Source organism: Moschus berezovskii, chromosome 6 (assembly GCF_049115385.1).
Source record: "Moschus berezovskii isolate FMDL1 chromosome 6, NW_MosBer_1.0, whole genome shotgun sequence".
Classification (NCBI taxonomy): domain Eukaryota; kingdom Metazoa; phylum Chordata; class Mammalia; order Artiodactyla; family Moschidae; genus Moschus; species Moschus berezovskii.
Genome location: NC_142465.1, coordinates 107,506,702 through 107,526,466, shown reverse-complemented (window position 1 = coordinate 107,526,466; position 19,765 = coordinate 107,506,702). Strand labels below are relative to the sequence as shown.

Here is a 19,765-nt window from a genome sequence, read left to right as displayed (position 1 = left end):
GTTACAATATTGTTTCTGGTTTTTATGTTTTTTTTTTTTTTGGCATGTGAGATCTTAGCTCCCAAAACAGGGCTCGAATCCACACCCCCTGCCACTGGAAGGCAAAGTCTTAATCACTGAACATAGAGGGAAGTCCCCCAGGTTATTTTTTTAAACATTTTTTAAAAGGTGATATGTTGTATTTTCATTTTTATTCAGTTCTAGAAATTTTTTTCCTTTTTTTTTTTTTTTGCCACATGGCATGTGGGATCTTGCTTCCCTGACCAGGGATCAAACCTGCACCCCCTGCATTGGAAGCATGGAGTCTGAGCCACTCGACCACCTGCCAAGTCCTGATCCCAGGTTATAAGTGCCCGCCGATGCTGGAGTCACATCTTCATGCATGCTGTCACAACGCGGTTCCCCCACACTTGGACCATTGGGCCCATGACTGGATGTCAGACCTAGGGCTTCCGGCACAGTTGCCTCCTCCCTCCTATAAATGGCAAATTCTGCCGTACTGCTTGGGGCTGGCCCCCCCTGGACACAGTCTCATTCAGATGACCCTCCAGAGGGACAGTCTTACACTCACATCTGAGATCATGGGATCAGAGCTTCAGAAATGGAGACACACACACCCTCATGGCCCACACGGTCCCCAAGACACCAGCCATGACTTCTTCTGACTTCTCAGTCTTCTCCTGGCATAGGGTTGCTTCCCTGAGAACAACCCCCAGGGTTCCCTTGCCAACAGATGGCTCCATAAGTGCCAGGGGTTGGAGGACTGACTCCCTGGGGGCAGGGGGTGGGCAGGCCCAGGAGGGGATCACAACCAAACCAGTCCACACAAGTTAAAAATAAACATTTTATGTACAGACATCCTTTAAGGTGGGCAGAGTTCCCATCACCGACCTCTCTGGGACCACTGCCCCAACCCAAAGGACACGTGATTCGGGCCAAGAGACAACCCAAGGTCTGAAAGCAATGGAGAGTGTGGGAAGGGGTAGCGGGCAGGGAGAGGACAGAGTCCAGCTCATCCAGCTTGGCCAAGGGTCAGGGTGCTAAACTCCTGGCTCCATCGAAGCACAAGGTCCTCGCTCTTGTCCTGAGTCAGGACGGTGTACGTTTCATTCTGCAGACATCTCATGCGGGACACCTGCGCAGGGTCCCAGTGGGAGAGCCAGGAGCCAGAGGTGTCAGAAGTCCAGACCCCGGGGCAGGGGCGGGGGCGGGCGTGGTTGCAGGGAATGCAGGAAAAGTCAGGCAAGGCGGAAGCTCAGATGTGGCTTTTTTAAAAAGCTGCCAGAGACACCACATAGCCCGACCCCCTCCTTTTAGAAATGAGGAGCCCGGGGCTGGAGAGGAAGTGACTTGGCTCAGACTACTCGGTGAGTAAGAGCAGGAGGCAGGACTGACATCTAGGCCTCTCCAACTAAACTGGCTGTGTCACACCCCCCGGTGTGTCCCCAGGGCCTCTGATGGCAGCCTCCCCTTTCCACCCCCACCCTGGAACCCTTGGCCTGGGGGCCTGGGAGAGCTGCTCACCTCCTGGCTGGAGAAGTAGGGACAAAACTCCGGGAGACACACCTGCTCCTCACACCCCCACCCCCATGCTCAGAAGGATGCCACGGCTCGGCTCCAGGTGCGCGGGCGAGGCAGAGAGGAGGCCAGAACAGGTCAGCGTGCAGTGACCCATGATGGGGGGCGGGCAGCGGGAGGGGCTCACCTTCCGGTTCCTGTTTCTCATCATACACTGCTGGCTTTTGAAGGCACAGTAGTTGGGGTACTGCACATATTCCGTGTCACAGATCTAACGCAGGAGCGGGGGATGGGAGGTGGGAGACTTCAGAAGCCTCAGAGCCCTTCAGAGCGCCCCCCACGGCAGAACCCAGTGCAGAGAACCAGACTCTCTGCACCAGGGTGTCTCCTTCAGTGTCACCCTCGGTGTCCGGGGAGAAGCTGGGAGCTGAAACTATGAAGGGGTTGCTCTGCTGGTCAGTAGACTGCGAAAGCAGCTGAGGAGAGGACTGGGGAAGGGAGTACCAAGGCTCCAGATCGTGGAAGGGTCCCAAGTGGCAGTCCCATCTCAGGGAGCCTCCTGGGGACGGCTTAGGACGGAAGAGGCGGAGGTGTTTCTAATGTTCGACCCTGGGGGGCGCCACTTCCCTCTGTGGCCCTCACCACCCAACCCATAAACCCAGGGGAACAGCTGAGATGGTCTGAGGCCCCGTCCAGATCTAGGGGCTCAGGGAGGAGAGCTAGGCGGAGGCCCTTCTGCTCAGCTAAAAACCCTTTCTTAAGTAGCCTCCACTTGTCCTGGTCTTGATTTTTTTTCTGTTAAACCACAGAAGGCGGGGGTGGGGGGGCAGTGCTGGCTCTTAGCTACAACAGGTTGACCCACAGGGAAGGTGACTTTGCGGGAGAGGGTAAAGCTGATCCCATTGAAAGGGAAAGCACTGGAAGATTCGGGAAGGAGCCTACAGACTAAGGCAGGGAAGCACTGGATCACTGTCAGCGGCACTTCAGGCATCACCCAGAAGTTTGTCTTAGGAATGACGCCTCCCACCCCCACCCACTGAGGGTAACCAGCAGAGCTGGGACCAGATCTGTCTTGTGCCCCCAAGTCCTGTACCCTCCAGCCTCCCGGATTCCTAGTCCTTTGCTAAACACAATCCTGGTCTCCTGGGGACCCAGGGGAGGCGGAGGTAGGGTGGAGGGTGTTGGGGAGAGGGAAGGGGTGGAGTCTGCTGGAAAGAGGCAGGAGGCTCAGTGAGGAGCAGCTCTCAGAAGCCAGGGCCCCAAGACTCCCCCTGCCCCACATCCTAGGGTTCCCCAGAGCAAGGGACCAGGAGGAAGCGTGGTGAGCGGGGTGGGGCTGACCCTGGTGGGGAAGTCTCCATCCTGGAAGCTCAGGAACTCAGTCTGGAGCCAGCTGGCCACTCGGTTGTCTTCGCAGCCCTTAGTGGCCAGCCGGGCACACCAGAAGTCCATGCGCAGCCCGCCGTACAAGTCCAGCCCGTAAAAGCGGCCCGATTTCAGGCTCCCTATCTGTGGCACAGGGCACAGGAGAGAGGTGGGCACCCTGCTCACCCCCCAGCCCCTGGTTGCCCGGCCCTGCCTGAAGCCCTAACCCCCATCCCCACTGCCACCACTGCGGCCCACCTGGCTGGGTCAGTACCTGGGTGCCGATGGTCATGCTCTGGGAGGCAAGCAGGGGGCTGACAAAGGGTGTTTTGTGGGAGCTGTCACACTGCTGTCGCTGCAGGTTGGCCTCCGAGTGGCATTGCTCCAGCTTCAGTGAGCAGAAGTCACAGAGGGTACATGCGGCTAAGTGTCGCCGCCCCAGGCTGTCACAGACCTGAGGAGAGGTGCAGCTGAGGGCCTGAGGCTGAAGTCCCACGCCCCCACAGAATGTCCCCACATTAAGCCTTTTCCAGAAGCTCCTTTGGCTTTTCCCAAACCCCCTCCCCAAAGTCCTCCCCTCAAGGACTTCTTATCAGCTCTCTATTTCTTCCCCCTCCTCCAGGATGGTTTAATTCCTCACAATCTTCATCTTCCTGCAGGTGACACCCAAGCCTCTATCATCCATTCTGATCTCTTTCTTGAGCTCTGAATCCCCATGGCCAAGTGCCTGACAGATGTCTAACTTCGCCTAACTGAAAAAGGCTCACAGTCCTCTCTTCCTCTCTGCTAATGATAATGCTAATATTTACAAAGAGCTGGCATGGTGCTGCGCGCCATGGCTGATAAATGCCTTCATCTTATTTGATCTTTCTAGAGAAGGAACAGAGAAGGCGATGGCACCCCACTCCAGTACTCTTGCCTGGAAAATCCCATGGACGGAGGAGCCTGGTAGGCTGCAGTCAATGGGGTTGCGAAGAGTTGGACACAACTGAGCGACTTCACTTTCACTTTTCACTTTCATGCATTGGAGAAGGAAATGGCAACCCACTCCAGTATTCTTGCTTGGAGAATCCCAGGGATGGGGGAGCCTGGTGGGCTGCCATCTATGGGGTCACATAGAGTCAGACACGACTGAAGCGACTTAGCAGCAGCAGCAACAGAGAAGGAAGTGGCAACCCACTCCAGTATTCTTGTCTGGAGAATCCCATGGGCAGAAGAGCCTGGTGGGCTACTGTCCGTGGGGTCACAAGAGTTGGACTCGACTTAGTGACTAAACCACCAGGAATAAAATAGCTACTAAGCACGGCTCCATTTGTCTGTCCAGGAAACTGAGGCTCCCCAAGGCTGAGTCACTTGCTCAAACACACATCGAGTGCGTGATGGACCTAGGACGCTGCTCAGGCTGCTTCCAACTCAAAAACCCAGGTCCTCTACTGGAGCACCTGGGTTCAGAGCTTCCAAGTTCTTGGAGGACCTTCTTGGATGTGGAGCCGCCCATCTCCCTGCAGGGCTCTCCGCCCTGAGCAAGTCTCCTCAGGAAGATCTCGCTCGGCAGGATCTCCAGGCCGTGCTGTCAGCGCATCGCAGTCACAGAATCTCTTGCTCGCTCCTCACAACAGCTCACGGGGGAGGCATCATCAGTCCCCAACCCCAAATCATGGCTGAATTCCCCTTTCCTACCAAATGAAATACAACTGCTTCGGAGTGCCACTCGGGATTGTTCACATCATAGCCTCTTTGACTCTGTTTCCAGGTAAGGTGGGCTCCTTACTGTTCTTTCAACCAAGCCCTAAAATCCAGTGAGCTCTCCATTAGTCCTGAACTTCCTACCTGCAGTCCACCTCAGCCAAAAAATGAGTCTCTTTCCATCAGCTACCAACCCACGCTCCTTTTGTATAATGCTACTCAATCTCAGCTCCCTGAGGGCGGAAGAGTAACAGTGTGCTCATTCTTGGTTTCTCGTGGAACTTCTTCTCTTTCTTGCCTCTGAGCCTTTGAACACACTAGTCTCTCTAGCAGGAACCTTCTATCAACCCCTTCTTCGGCCTGGTTAACTTCTTTTATCTCCAGGTCTCAGTTTGAACATCAGTTCCTCTAAAAGGCATTCGCCAATCCTGCCCCAACATGACTTTTGCGCTCTCCATCTGCTCCCTGCACTTTGGACTTATCCGTCAGGCGTCGATCCCTGTCACACTGATCTCCGTTTCGTCTCTCTCTCCCAGTGGACTCCAGGAGGACAGAGGATCGGATCTTGTTGCATTCATCACTAAAATACCTAGGACAGAATTGCTAGTGTCTCAAATACCTAGCCAGATCAATATCTGTTGAATAGACAGATGCATGGATGGCATGCCAGCTCTTAGCACACATTTGCTAACTTGTGCTTTTGGAAAGTCCTACACTTCTTGGGAAAAGAATTTGCTGGGTTCTGAGGACATATCGAGATTGGTATCTCTCTACAGAGCCCTGGAACAGGTTCTAGGACCCCTCCTGGAAGAAGAGCTGTATCTAAGGTACAGCCATGTCCTGTGGTTGCTGAACTGGCTCTGGACATGACTCAGGCTTAGCAACTGAGCCACAGAAGGAATTCTGGCCAGGAATGGATTCCAGACTCTGTCTTGAGCCTCCCTCCTTTTAGGGGAGCTGGAAATGTCTTTGCATGAAGGGGTTCTCACTTGGAGAGTTTCTCAGGCTTTCTGTGGTCTCACCCATCCTCTATTCCCTAGGCCCGTGAACTTGGAGCCAGTGAACAGCTCGGAAGGCCTACCGATATCCCAAAACCAAGGATCTCATTTTCCAAGTACTGCCAGGCCTTGGCTGTCGGGGTTATGACGCAGGTGTTCTCCACAATCGAGTAGCATAGGGTCAGCAAGGCCTCCACATGGGGCAGCTGTAGCAGGCTGCAAAAAGACCAAGATGGCACCACTGCAGGGGATGGGCCAGAGGGCCAGGGCAGACAGCCACGCCTCCTCTCCCCGCCCTGCCCTTACCATCCAGTCTTAGTCACATGCATTTAGCGTGCTGGAGGTGGCCTTAGAGGCCTCCAGACCAACCGCCTGCCTTTACAGATGAGGAACTGAGACCCAGAACGGGGAAATGAAATTTGCAGTGCTCATCAGAGGCAGAGAGAAACCCAGAACCCAAGTCTGGTAGCTCTAGCTTCAGGGCTCACCCCATGCCAGGTAGATATGGGCATCTAGGACCGTGCTTAAGCCACAGAGCAGGTGAGGCAGGCAGCCGCTGGGTGCACCCAAAGCCCAAGTAGATCTGGGTGGGGCTGAGGCTGAGGCTGGCCAAGTGGGCTTTTCATCCCCAAAGGCAGAAGGAAGGGTGGAGCCGGTGGGGGAGACAGAACTTCCAGTACCTGCCGGGGCTCTGGGATCTCCAGATGGTCTCCCCGTCATACATGTCATTCATTTCATCCATCTCCTGCGCCGATCGGATAAGCTCCTGGAGGTTCTCCATCAACATGGGGGTAGACTCCACTTCCCGCACTCGGGGAGTGAAGGAGAAAGGGTTGGAGGACACAAGTTCAGACGGAAACCTGGGCTCTGGGTCTGCCTGCAGCCTAGACACCAACTCCAGCGCCTCCTCTGTGCCCTGGCCCTCTTCCTGCTTCTCCTCCTGCTTCTCCTCCTGCTTCTCCTCCTGCTTCTCCTCCTGCTCCTCCTCCTGCTCCTCCTGCTCCTGCCCTTCCTCCTGCCTGTGCTCCTGCCCCTGCTCCTGCTTGTGCTCCTGCCCTTGCTCCTGGCCACCCAAGGACAAGGAGGACTGGAGCAGCTCCTCCACGTTGCTGTTCAGCCGCTCGGGCCAGGGCTGGAAGACCTGTCGTTCGGTGGCTGCAACAGGGTTTGCGAGGGACCAAGAGAAAGAAGGGGAGGGGATGGTCAGGCTTCTGGCATTCTGTCTTTGCAGAGGGACACACATAAACACATAAATGCACACACACACACAAATAAACACATAAGCACACTCAAAACACACAAACACATAAGCACATGCAAACCGACACATAAACACATAAGCACACTCAAAACACACAAACACATAAGCACATACAAACCGACACATAAACACATAAGCACACACAAACATAAACACACAAGCACACAGACACACATAAATACACACAAACATAAACACATAAGCACATACAAAACACAAACACACACATAGGCATAGACAAACACATAAACACACACATAAGCACAAATACACTCATAAACACATAAGCACACACAGAAACATATAAGCACACACAAAACACATAAGCACACACACATAAACACAAAGGTAGAGGAAAGCAGCCTAAATTACACATGTTCACACAACCAATCATAAAAAACACAGGCAAGAATACAAATATCAAAACAATAGTACTATGGTGACGGTGGTGGCAGTGTTATGGGTCCCCTTTCCACCTCCCTCACAAGGGGTCCTCTTTCCTAACCCACTTCAAATACCACCTTTTGTCCCTCTCACTTAGGAAGCACCAAGTATTTTAAATACCTAGCAACCAATCCTTTTTGGAGTGAAGATGTGAGCTGAGAAAGGTGCCAGAGGACTTCTTAATGCAAGAGTGTTTTGGGGAGCAAGGAAAAATCAGTTCAGGGCAGAAATGGATGTAATGTCAGAAAACACCCTGATACAGGAAAGTCCTAACTTGTTTTCAAAAAAGTAGGCTCTTCCCTTATGCAAACAGCTGCCCAAGGCTCCTCCAGCAGCTCACCTCCCCAGGTCCCTCCTGTTGATACCTTAAGCCCTGGCTTTGGGTACTCTGGGATGAGAGGCTGGTAGGGTCTCACCTGTGATGTGGGAGGACATGGGGGAGGTCGCCGTGGTGGGTGGCGGCACTTCAGGTGAACTGTCCACCTCCTTGAGGGTATTGGGTGAGAGGATGGAGACTGGCTGGGAGCACCGGACCCTCTGCAGGAGAGAAGCAGAGTGGGAACGCCTTTCACAAAGGGCACATTTCCACTCCGCCTTATCCTCTGTCCCCAACCCTCAGGTCTCCTCTCTCACAGTTCCTGGGAGGAAATGAGGGGGACGTGGCCCTGAGTCGAACCCTCTAGATCTGAGACAGGGTCCCCAGCAAAATCAGATGCCCTGCTGGCCCACATTCCTGCCATCAGGCTTTTACATTTGACTTGAATGACATCACTGTTGGGAGGAAAGGAAGGGCTTCTCTCTGCCTCCTCCCATCCCTCTCCCTTACTTTTCTGGCAATAAGGGGATTGTTCAGAGAGTCTGAATGCCCAGGGTGAGATGGTCTGCACATATAATCTGGGTGAGTGTTGGCCAGTGACCGAGAGGGAGGACCTAAGGATGGCCTGGAGCTCTTCCTCGGTGACATCAGATTCAAGCTCTGTCTTGACCTCACCTTGGCGTAGTAGACATGGTTGGAGCAACGGTACTGGGTGAACTGGCAGAAGGACTCAAACCAGGAGGCGTAAGGGAGGTCGGAGCAGACTGCGCCTAGGGTGGGGCACAGGTGAACACAGGTGTGTAATCCCTCCAGGAGGGAGGGTACGATGAGCTCCTGGGGTCCTGAGAGCAGGGCACCTGGGTTCAGGACCCAGCGCCATCTGTTCCCTCGCCTGGGTGGAGGGAGCACTGGGCTGGCCCTCACCGTCCGGCACCAGGCCGTGGTTTTCATACTGGTCTAGCTGGACGAGGGTGGGGTTCCGGCAGCCGTGGGTGGCGCGGAGCCGGCAGGTGGTCTCCGCCTTCCAGGTAGGGGTCAGCAGTGCGAAGAAGCGCTCATACTCCGTGGGGGACAGGGGGCTGCCCGGCGTGGAGGTCGAGGCGGAGTCCTGGGCAGGGGCCGGTGCCAGAGGCAGGAGCAGCACTGCGGGTCGGGGACAGACCACGATGGACCCCCTCTCCGCACCCGCCGGCCGGGAACACCCACCCCGAGAGCGGGGCGTGCACTCGGGGACCGGGCGTCTGGCCGCCAAGCTGGGGTGAGTGTGCGGGGGTGCTGGGGCGGGGTGCGGGCGATGGGGAGAGGCTGGAGGCGGCCCCCGGGGAAGGCGGCTCGGAGACGGTGGAGAGCTCCGGAGGCGGAGGCGCGCTCACCCCTCAGGAGTGAGAGAAAGGAGCCTGCGGCGAGATGCCTCATGGCCCCAGACGGTCGCCCGCGTTCCCCGGACCGAGCGCCTCTAACCGGCCGAGCCAGGGCGAGCAGACAGGCGGGAGGGCGGGGCCGCGGCGAGATCGGTCGACGTCACAAAGTGGGGCGGGGAAAGTGATGCGAGACTGGACTCGGCCGAAGGGCGGGGGCGGGTCCCCCGTGTGTCACATCCCAGCTCGAGGACAAGGACGGCAGGAGTGACCTCGGACTCTGGACGGGGCTGGATAGCGTAGCTCCCGTCTGTTCCTTTTTCTTTACCTTATTACCTACCCTATCTCCAAACTGGCCCCACACACGACACTGTTTTTCTCCCTACTTTACAATCTGGCCTTCCAGCAGTCACATAGGGGATGTGAGAGTTGGACCATAAAGAAGACTGAGCACTGAAGAATTGATGCTCTAAAACTGTGGTGTTGGAAAAGACTCAAGAGTCCGTTGGACTGCAAGATCAAACCAGTCAGTCCTAAAGGAAATCAGTCTTAAATACTCATTGGAAGGACTGATGCTGAAGCTTCAATACTTCAGCCCAGTGTGTGGGGCCAACTGATTCAAAGAGCCAACTCATTGGAAAAGACCCTGATGCTGGGAAAGATTGAGGGCAGGAGAAGAAGGGGGCCATAGAGGATGAGATGGATGGTATCATCGACTCAATGGGCATGAGTTTGAGGAAGCTCTGGGAGATGGTGAAGCATAGGGAAGCCTGGTGTGTTGCAGTCCATGGGGTGGCAAAGAATTAGACACGACTGACTGACCAAACAACAAATCCCAGGTGAGGACTGGGGCAGACAGAACATACAACACAAAGTTGGAGCCTGGAGGGTAGGAATTACAGAGGACACCTCCAGGTAAGTGAGCCAGAGCGGGGAGTAAGATGGGGGTTCCGGTGAGGAGACCCTGCATAAGGAAGGCTTAGTCTATGGAAGTGGTTCCAGGTGGGCATAGACAATTCATTGGTGATGTTTTTGCTTTGTGTTTCAAATAAGTCAAGCTAATACTTAGTATAACAATTCATGTGTAAAACACAAGTACACATTTATTGGAAATTAAATGAAAGACATCTTATAGGGAAAAGATGCACAGTCTTGAAGGTTTTGGAAACCCCTTGTCTGAGGCCCAGTTCCAGCCAGCTCTGTCCTTCCCATGCTGAGAGGTGGTGGGTCCTGGGGCAGCAGCACCACTTCAGGTTCCATGTCTGGTTCTACTTTCAGCACGTCATCCTCCTGCCTTTCAGCTGACTCAGAGGATGCAAACTATGCTCAGCACATGTGCTAAAACAGTGTCTCTACAATGAACACAGCAGGCCAACACGTACAACTTTTATTCACCAACTCGATTCCTTTACAAATGAGATACTGACACTCCGCCCTGCCCCTCCCATTCACAAGGCTGGAAGAATCCTCTCAGCACAGAGGAAGGGGTGCCCCTTCGGCCAGGGCCATGGCCCAGAGGACCTGGAGGAGTCCCCCACTGGAAAAAGCATGGAGAGAGTGAAGGAAGTTTATCACGCATGGCTGCCCCCCTCAACTAGGGGAGGGAATCAAGAAACTGGGGGAGGGCCCCATGCTACTGCCCCAGTCCTTAAATACAAAGCAACGGGAAAAAAGAGGACCATCCCTCAAAAACACAGCACCAACCTCGGCGTGGAGGCAAAAGGACAGTGGGCAAGACCACTTCCCTCTGAAGGGGGCGGGCTGAATGAGAGCACATACCATTAGCGGCCGCAGCACCCCTGGACCAGGGTCTGGGTGCAGCCTCAGCACCGGAAGTGGGGAGGGGAGGAGAGGAGATGACAACATGGTGCTGCCCACCTCTCCCTGACCCCCGGCCCAGCCAGGCATCCCACTCCCCACTAGCCAGGTCAGGGGATGTGGAAGAAACTGTGTTGAAATCCAAGGCCCTTGTCTATTTCTTTTTTCGTTCTTGGGAGCAGCGTGGGCAAAACCTACAAAGGAAGGTGGGGGAGAAGGTGAGCGAAGGGGAGAATGCCCTCTGTCACTCAGCTCAGGGTAGTCCAGCCCAACCACAGCACTCACTCACCATTTCCCCCGAGGCTTGGTGGTCAGCCCCACACAGGCAAAGTGGAACCACTCGATGGAGCACTGGAAAAGGAAGACGGTGGAGGAGCAGAGGGCAGGGAGCAGGGTGGGGCCAAGGAAAGAAAAGAACCCCCCCACCTGAGAGTCCTCAGGAGCATTCCCTTATTCCGTCCTGTGGGAGGAATCTTGAAGGGTCCAAGGCCAACCTCCAACTCCCTTCCTCCTGTCCTGAGGTCCCACTCTCCGGCCCTTACGCCCTTCTGGTACCCAACTCCCTTCCTGTCCCCCAGAGCCCCCCGCCCTGAGGCAAACCGGTTCTTACGTCAGGGTTGTCACAGCCAATCATCTCCCCGTAGGAGACCTGGTGACAAAGGCAATAGGTGGGTTCGTTGGGATCCACAGGCATATCCAACACATCAGAGGGGTGGACACTGCCAAAGGTCACTGAGGGCATCCCATACTCAGGGCTTCTGCGTGCCAAGAGGGAGAGAGAGTGTCACCTGCAGGAAGGGACGCTACAGCTTGACGCTCAGAGTGGCACGAGGAGATCCCTGTGGGGCTAGTGGTCTGTGGCTTCCCCTCTGTATCCAGCAGATACCAGAGTGACAGAGAAGGGGGCGAGGGGCGGGGCAGGGGCAAAGAGGAGCCTGTCACTTGGCAGGGTGCTCCCTGACTCACTCACGTGCGCACAAGTTTTAACTTCTTCTGGGAGGCCTTGGGGGCTTCTTCGTCGGAGTTTTTCCCTTTGGAACGAGCACGGGCAGCTTTCTTCTCCTTTTGAGTCCGACCTTCCAGGGAAGAGGGGGAGGGGCAGCCAGAAGGCAGGGGGACAGAAAGATGGGTTAAGGACCCCTCCTCTCCTCCAACCTGGGGGTCCTCCCTTGGAGCTGAGGGATGGGCTGGCTGCCCCCTCGGAATCTTCGCTCCAACTCTCATGGCCCACCCCCCTCCTCACTCTTTTTGCCTTTGCTGGAAGAGCTGTCATAGTCACTTGACTCAATCTGCTTCTCCTTCAGATCAGCCTCAAAGCGGGCCAGGTCTGTGTCCAGTCGCCGAATGTGTTTGTCCACCTGGGTGGGAAGGAAGGAAGGAGAACGAAGAGCTACCAGGCTGGTTCCAGTAAAAGCAAACAGGCTAAGGCAAAATCCATGTATCTCCCAGACCCCAAACAGATCCCAGCACGGTGAAGGAGGGGTGGAGGACCCTGAGGAACAGATGGGAGGTAGTGGGGAGCCATGGGTAGGGCCATACCATCTCATAGGTCTGCATGGCAAGCTGCACCTTGTCATCCCCAAACTCCTTGCACTTGCCATAGGCTTCCTGGATCTGTCTCAGAAGGGCCAATTTTTCCTCGGAGCTCCGGCTGCGGGCGCTACTCATATATTCACTGGCCAACTTGTCAATTTCAGCCTTCAGGTCTACAACAGACAGGGCTGGTCACAATGGCCCCCGAGTGGCAAGGTTAAACATACTTCTTCCTCTTGCTCCTCGGACCTTTTGCATTGACCATCATAACCTTTGAATTAAAACACACTCAATATTCGTAGGTACTGTGCCACATACTAAAGTGATGCAACATGGCCACAACATGCATTGTGAAGGCACCTTTGATTGCTGGAAACATTGCTAGCATAGTTGAAACTGGACTTATGGAAACACAAGGAAGGAGTCTTTGCATGCTGCACTAATATGAAGTATGCTTCTGTCGATGTCTGAAGATGCTGCTTTGCACGGCTTGCTGCCTCTTAAACCATGACCTCTGTCTCAAAAGCCATCTGGTTTCTCATCTCAGAAACATTGTGTGATAGCTCTGAGAGCTGCAGACCAGGCTGAGTCATCTGCTGCTGCTCTTGACTTCCAGGGTCCGTACATCTACACCTCAGCATTGAAAATTAGGCCCAAGTTCACTCGTGGAACAGTTCTTCTGCTTACTGTCCGCCCTATTTGGTTCATCATTTGCAACTTGCCAATATTCTCCATCACTTTTTCCTCCTGTGTGTTCATTTTAGATATTGCTCCAAACGTTTTTCTAGGGGAAGGCTGGTGATGCCCCCAAACACCGAGACCATAGATGCCTACTGCCTAATATTTTGGCACTCAGAGAAAATGTGGATGGAGACAAAAGCATGACTCCCAACACAGTGTAGTAACAAGTAACCACAGCGGGGACCTGTGAGCACACTAGGTTTACGCTCTGATTTATTCCAGGCCCTTGGAGAAGTTGGAAAAACATGTATGTGGTTCAGTCATCTCCCAATGGGTCTTTCTGTGCATGAACTCAAGAGCCAGATCTATATTACAAAGCAAGGAGTTAGTGGTTGGCATTCAGCAGGGAGTTCTCAGGGGCCTATGTCCAGGATCTTAGATGATATTCATTTGTCCATGAGTAAACTGACCCAGAGTAATTTAAATCACAGCTTTAGGCTTTCTAACACCCCTGGGCAGGGATACATAAGGATACACCTACATATCCCTCAGCAAGCATGGAGGATAGCACAAACAGAGACCTTCGACTATGAGAGACAAACTCGCTCACTGCAGTGTAGCCTCAGGCACCAAGTAAATGTCTCAATGCAGCCAAACTTAATCAATGTCCAAGGACAGCCATAGATGGCACCTAATGCTTCTGTAAGGTTGAAGAATATAGTGTAGAGATTCTGATGTTAATTGCTGCTTTTCCTCTTTTTTTTTTTTTTCCTTTCTCAACATCTCCTCATGCAGCAAATGGAGAAGGCAATGGCACCCCACTCCAGTACTCTTGGCTGGAAAATCCCATGGATGGAGGAGCCTGGTAGGCTGCAGTCCGTGGGGTCGCTAAGGGTCGGACACAACTGAACGACTTCACTTTCACTTTTCACTTTCACACATTGGAGAAGGAAATGGCAACCCACTCCAGTGTTCCTGCCTGGAGAATCCCAGGGACGGGGGAGCCTGGTGGGCTGCCATCTATGGGGTCGCACAGAGTCGGACACGACTGAGTGACTTAGCAGCAGCAGCTTAGCATGCAGCAAAGCTGCTGTGTACCAATTTGAGCTGCAGTCTAAAGCCACATGGAATTTTGTGACAGTAATGTTAACAGCCCAGTGGAGTAGAAAGATTCTAGTTAGTCTTCCTACAAACATCGAACATGGAGAACAGAAATGATTCCAGGGTTGACTTAGGTTTTTCTCATTTTTCCTGAGGGAGATATAAAGAGCACAGCATCTCTAAATCCTCGTGGCATTATCACAATACTCCACGTGTTATGAAAAAGCTGACACAGAAACACAGGTCATCATGACTCTCCTTTTAAGAACTGCAAGAGGGTGAAAGAGAAGACAAAGCAATCTAGATCAGACCAGGTGATACGGTAACACCAAACAGAAGGAGAGACGATCACACACACACACACTGCACCGGACTCCTTACTCTGCACATACCCTCTGTTCTTTGGTCCAGGTCCCTCATGAGCTGGAAGTTTCTCTGCAGTTCAAAGGGCAGGTTTTCAATACCTGGGGAGAAGAGGAGAAACTAAGACTCCCTGGACTTCCTAAGTCCTATAGCTGCTTTTGGGGGCTTCCCTGGTGGCTCAGATGGTAAAGAATCTGCCTGGAATGTGGGATCCGTTCCGTTCCGTAACTCAGTCGTGTCCGACTCTTTGCAACCCCGTGGACTGTAGCCTACCAGGCTTCTCCGTCCATGGGATTCTCCAGGCAAGAATACTGGAGTGGGTTACCGTTTCCTTCTCCACGGGATGTTCCCAACCCAGGGATCGAACCCGGGTCTCCCGCATTGGAGGTAGACGCTTTAACCTCTGAGCCACCAGGGAAGCCCAGAATGTGGGATACCTGGGTTCAATTCCTGGGTCGGGAAGATCCTCTGTAGAAGAGAATGGCAACCCACTCCATGATTCTTGCCTGGAGAACTTCATGGACAGAGGAGCCTGGCAGGCTACAGTCCATGGGGTTGTAAAGAGTCAGACATGACTGAGTGACTAACACACACACACACACACACACACGATAGCTGCTTTTAAAAAACAGGTTCAAAGAGCACTTGGTTATCCCTCCTTCAAACCATTAGATTATCTGTGACAGCACTCATCATTCCTTTTCAGAAGGAGCCATGTCCGCCTGTCTCCACACCTAGCTCCCCATCTCTGCACAGTTTTCCCACTCTTCCCCCTTCAGTAACTTTACAAATCAGCCCTTCCCCCTCCATGCCCTTGGGAGTTCCCTGGTGGTACAGTGGCTAAGACTCCATGCTCCTAATGCAGGGGGTTCGGGTTCAATCCCTGCTCAGGGAACTAGATACCACATGCTGCAATGAAAGATTCCGCATGCTGCAACTAAGACCTGGCACAGCCAAATAAATACTTTTTTATAAAAAGATCTCTTTGCCCTCAATTTACAAATACCCTCCTAGTACCCTCCACTGATCACACACACACTTCCAATCTGCTCTCCAAACAGTAGCCAGAATGTTCTTTCTAAAAATGCAAATCTGATCAAGTCACTCTCCTGTTTATAAACCTCCAGTCACTTCCACTGCAATATTCCCAAGTCCTCCTCTGCACTTTCTGGCCTGTGCTGCACACCAGACCTGACTCAGGTCAGTCCCTGCCTGTGTGCTCTCTGCTCTGTCACACTGGCCTCCTCTGAGTGCCTTGAATTTGCCAGTGCTCTTCAACACACTTGGCTTTCCGCATACTGCTCTCTCTGCCCAGGACGCCCTGCCCCGTCTCTTTCACCCCACTTCCACTATCCCTCTGGCCTACTGAACTTCTGTTCATTCTTCAAAGTTCAGCTCCACTCTGACTGCCCCAGACTCCAACAAGTGCCCTGGGTTATGCTGTCATGCTATTCTATGGCTACCCTTTGGCAGGGTAGACACTTTGGGGGTACTTATCCAATGTAATTAAGTAATTATGTAATTAGTTATATGGTATGTCTCCCCAGCTCTCCAGAAGGATTAGATATGTCTGTCTTCTTCTCTCCTATTTCCCTAGTGTTTAGAACTATGACATGCATACAGAGGATCCTCAATAAATAACTGAATATAAAGGCATGAATACTTACATTTCTCTCATTAAAAAAAAATTCTCTTTCCATAATTCCACTTTCAAACTTTTAAAATGCATCCAATGCTTTAACTTATAGACTTGGGTTCACCATCAGTTTACTAAGATTTAAGTCACCACTGATTTACCAAATCAAATAATCTAATTACTAGTTCTATCCTAAAATAAATGTTTTCAGCATTCTCACCATCTTCTTGCCTATGTGTAACTTCCTATTAAGATTCCAGATCTCCTTACACACTTTCAAGTAATTTCATCACTGACATTCTCTGAGCCTGTCCCTTGAATGTTACTATTTTCTTGAGCTTACACTTAAGTTAATCCTATTATTTTCTCACTTTCTCTGAAATGATCTCCATCTCATTTACTCTTACAGATACAATTATCATTCCCATGCTTAAGTCTAGGTTGAAATAAGAATCTTAGTAACTCCTGAATCTCCTATCTTGTTGATGATATACGTCCACCTCACTTCCCAAACAGGAAATCGAGAAGTCCCCTTAGATTCCTCCTCCTCTCTCAACCACTCATTCAGTCAATCCTGTTATATTTACCTCCTAAATACTTCTGTCACTCTGAGTCCTCATCTCTGACCAGAACTGTATTACTAATTAATCTTGTATCACCAGGGTCATCATGCTCCAATTTACCATACATCAATTACTTTCCTTTATTAAAAAAAATCACTCCATTTAGAAAATCTGTTGGTTCCTCATTATTCAGAGTGCAAGCTTCTTAGCCTGGCTTTAAAGACCATGCACAACCTAGCCCCAGCTACATTCTCCAGTGTCATTTCCCAATCTTTCACCTCAGAGTCCTATACATCAAACACTCTGGCATCATCTTTCCCTGATCTTGCCACAAACCCATCAGAACACCTTTGTTGATGCTTCCCCCTACCTTTAATCCCCTCTCTCTCCACACCGTCAAATAAACACTCAACCTTCAAGATTCGTCACATCCTCTGTAAAGCTTTACCTACACCTCCAGGTAAACTAGTCTTTCTCCAGTGTTACCAACTGTCCATTTAATGTCTTTCTGTTATTTCATTTGTCACACTTTTATAATTATTTATTAGAATCTGTGTCCTACAAGTCTATGAGCACCTTGAGGGGAAGGTCTGTGTGGTATTCATTCTTGTATACCCCCAGTACCTGCCATTATATCTGACCCACAGCAGGACCTCAATAAACAAATGAATGACTCCCAACGCTAAGGCAAAAGAGAATAGGGTGACAGGCTCTGTGAAGGGGAGGGTCACACAAATGGCATAAACAGAACACCAGATTTCCATCTGATGGGAATTGGGTCTTTACTCCAAGAGGAGAAGCCTTTCAGTCCGTCATCTGACAGTGGTCACTCGTAATCCCCTATCCCCATGAGAAGACGCGTCTTCGAAAGAACTGGGCGGAGAACCGCAAGCAGATCTTTGTCGCTGCTCCCATGGCAGTGGATCATAGACTAAATGACCGCTTCAGAACGACTTTAAGAAAAAGATTATCCTGAGGCCGGAGTCCCTGAAGACAGGGGAAGCAAATATCTTCCCGGCTAAGCCTACCAGCCCTTCAGGAGCTGTCCCCCAGCCCCGCCGCGCAGCCCATCCCTCTTCTACACCTCAGAGCGAGGCCTCGACCCCGCTGCCCCGCCCCCTATTTCTCACACACTCCAGTATTTTCTCTCACGCAACCCTTCACGACTGTGACTTTCTGACCATCGGGACTTCAGGGCCATAAAGCTCCTCAGCCTGAACCCCCACCCCCACCCCTCTGCGACCCCTGACCCGCTCCTCCAGCCTGCTCTTACTGTCCAGATAATGTTCCAAATACATCCCCGCAGCCATCTTGAAGCAAAACAAAGCAACTTCCGCTCCGCCCCGGAAGTGACTGAACGCAACGGGCGCCGAAGCGGTCTTCCACCCTCGTCCTGGAGCGCTTCCGCCCTCAAGGGTAACTTCCGCCCTCACGAGGTCAACTTCCGGCCTGAGAACAGCGGCCGTCGAATCGCCTCCTCCCGGCGAAGACACTCGTCCCTGGCGGGGCGGCCGGGCGCGGGGCCGGCGGCGGCGTTGGCTGAGGGCGCCATTTTGCGCCCTCGCTCAAACTTCCGTTCCCTCCAGGAGGGGAACTTGAGGGCGAGATCAGTCTCTTTGGGCTTTTAGTCCCCAAAGAGCTGTTTTCAGCAGCCGGGAAATGTGAAGCTGGCGACCAGGGCAGGTGCCTTCTCCAGAGTCACGGTGCGAGGTGTATATCCTCCCCGTTTCTGTTCACTCACGCGAACGCCAACTCTCCAGGATTATGTTTTAATGTGGAAACGGTTCATTATTTATAAACGCTGTAAGTACAAAGTACTCCTCACAATAAAGCTGCGACTCTCCTCACCTTTTATAAGGGTTTCTGTCACTCCACGACGTTCCCGCTTGCAAAGTGACAGAGTACTGCTGGCCTTGTCCTCTCATGTTTGTCTCCATTTTTAGTCGTTTATGTATGATGTTAACTGGCACAGAGCTGTCATAACTGGGCCAGATAGATGCCAGCTATCACCCTGACCCGCGACAGCACAGTGACAAATACACGTCTCATCAGGATGGAAAGCCACCAAGTGCATCAGGCCACCACACTAGGGACGCAGATGTCAGCGACCAGAACCGGAGAATGTCGGAGATCATTGTCACCCCTAAGCCACACATTCTTGATAATTATCAGCGTCACATGGCAGGTTTTTATGACATTTTCAGCCACATAATAAAATGTTTAAAAAAGGGCAAAGTGAAACCCCAGATATACTACTGAGCAGGTGGTACTATCTGGCCACAGAATCTAGATGATGTCCTACCTAGCGAGCAGCAGGCCCTTGGATAATTTAATCTCCACGCCCAGTTCCTTCTCTACAAAATGACCATATAGGGTTATTATTATGAGTGTGAGTATATCCTTCAAGAGAGTAAATTCTGATTGTAATACCTGTGATGAAGGGCTGTTAGTGTCAATTCAGCAGTTAGTGAGAACAAGGGGAAAAAGCAGTAAATATTCAGTAAACTAACAGACACCACCTACCTGGTCACATGTGGTACATTCATTCCTGTCACACTACAGACTGAGACTCTCTCTGATGCCCACACAAGATCTTGAGCCCTAAACCAAGAGGCCTTACTTCACTGATTATCCATACCCACCAGGTGGGTGCCCAGCAGTCCCAGAGACGATGGCTACATTGTTGGACGTGGGAGCTTTGTCACAGCTTTTTCAGTGCTTAAAGATCTTTAATTTTCAAAAGAAATCATAAGAGGTGATCTGGCCCAATCCCTTCATTTAATAGCTGAAGCAGCATCACGGCCAACACTGGCTGATAGGAGAGCCAGGGCTAGTCAAGGTTCCCCAACCACGCACTACTTCTCAGCACAACCATCCTGTTGTTCTTCAGCCCTGGTGATGGTGTCCGCCACTGGAGACCTTTGGTTTTAGGTGACACAGCTGAAGTTAGCACTGAGCCCTCAGATCCATGGGTCTCTCCAGGAGACTTGTGCTTCCATTTTTTGGATATGGCGCTTCATGGTGTCCTGTTAACGCATGACTGATACCCTGCTCTCACATACTTGGGCACTTAGTCCTCACCACAGGATTTGTCTGTAGGAACCCTCGTAAACCGAAGTTCCAC

At 52.1% G+C, this 19,765-nt stretch overlaps 2 protein-coding genes and 1 long non-coding RNA gene across 5 annotated transcripts; 1 reads left to right on the top strand and 2 right to left on the bottom strand.

Moving 5' to 3' along the window:
• Nucleotides 1-830: 830 nt before the first annotated feature.
• ACRBP (acrosin binding protein) lies at nt 831-10,019 on the bottom strand. Its single transcript, XM_055394236.2, has 10 exons — nt 8,962-10,019; nt 8,513-8,731; nt 8,264-8,358; nt 7,689-7,809; nt 6,248-6,722; nt 5,651-5,783; nt 3,158-3,337; nt 2,860-3,027; nt 1,706-1,789; nt 831-1,135 (listed from the first exon to the last, which is right to left on the bottom strand). Exons 1-10 carry the CDS (start codon nt 9,002-9,004, stop codon nt 1,013-1,015), a joined length of 1,641 nt encoding a protein of 546 aa, XP_055250211.1. The 5' UTR covers nt 9,005-10,019; the 3' UTR covers nt 831-1,012.
• LOC148777723 (uncharacterized) lies at nt 1,374-5,440 on the top strand. 2 transcript variants are annotated; one of them, XR_016037697.1, is made up of 3 exons: nt 1,374-1,655; nt 3,758-4,636; nt 4,954-5,440. It is a non-coding gene; the product is annotated as an uncharacterized LOC148777723 (long non-coding RNA). The 2 variants fall into 2 exon arrangements; XR_016037698.1 differs by having other exon boundaries at nt 5,106-5,435.
• Nucleotides 10,020-10,319: 300 nt separating the features above from the next.
• Nucleotides 10,320-18,001, bottom strand: ING4 (inhibitor of growth family member 4). Of its 2 annotated transcripts, none has more exons than XM_055394252.2 (8): nt 17,915-18,001; nt 14,472-14,543; nt 12,304-12,470; nt 12,008-12,122; nt 11,735-11,840; nt 11,375-11,522; nt 11,054-11,115; nt 10,320-10,958 (listed from the first exon to the last, which is right to left on the bottom strand). In XM_055394252.2, exons 1-8 carry the CDS (start codon nt 17,949-17,951, stop codon nt 10,919-10,921), a joined length of 747 nt encoding a protein of 248 aa, XP_055250227.1. In that variant the 5' UTR covers nt 17,952-18,001; the 3' UTR covers nt 10,320-10,918. The 2 variants fall into 2 exon arrangements, with proteins under 2 accessions (XP_055250227.1, XP_055250228.1); XM_055394253.2 differs by having other exon boundaries at nt 12,017-12,122.
• Between the last annotated feature and the right edge of the window lie 1,764 nt (nt 18,002-19,765).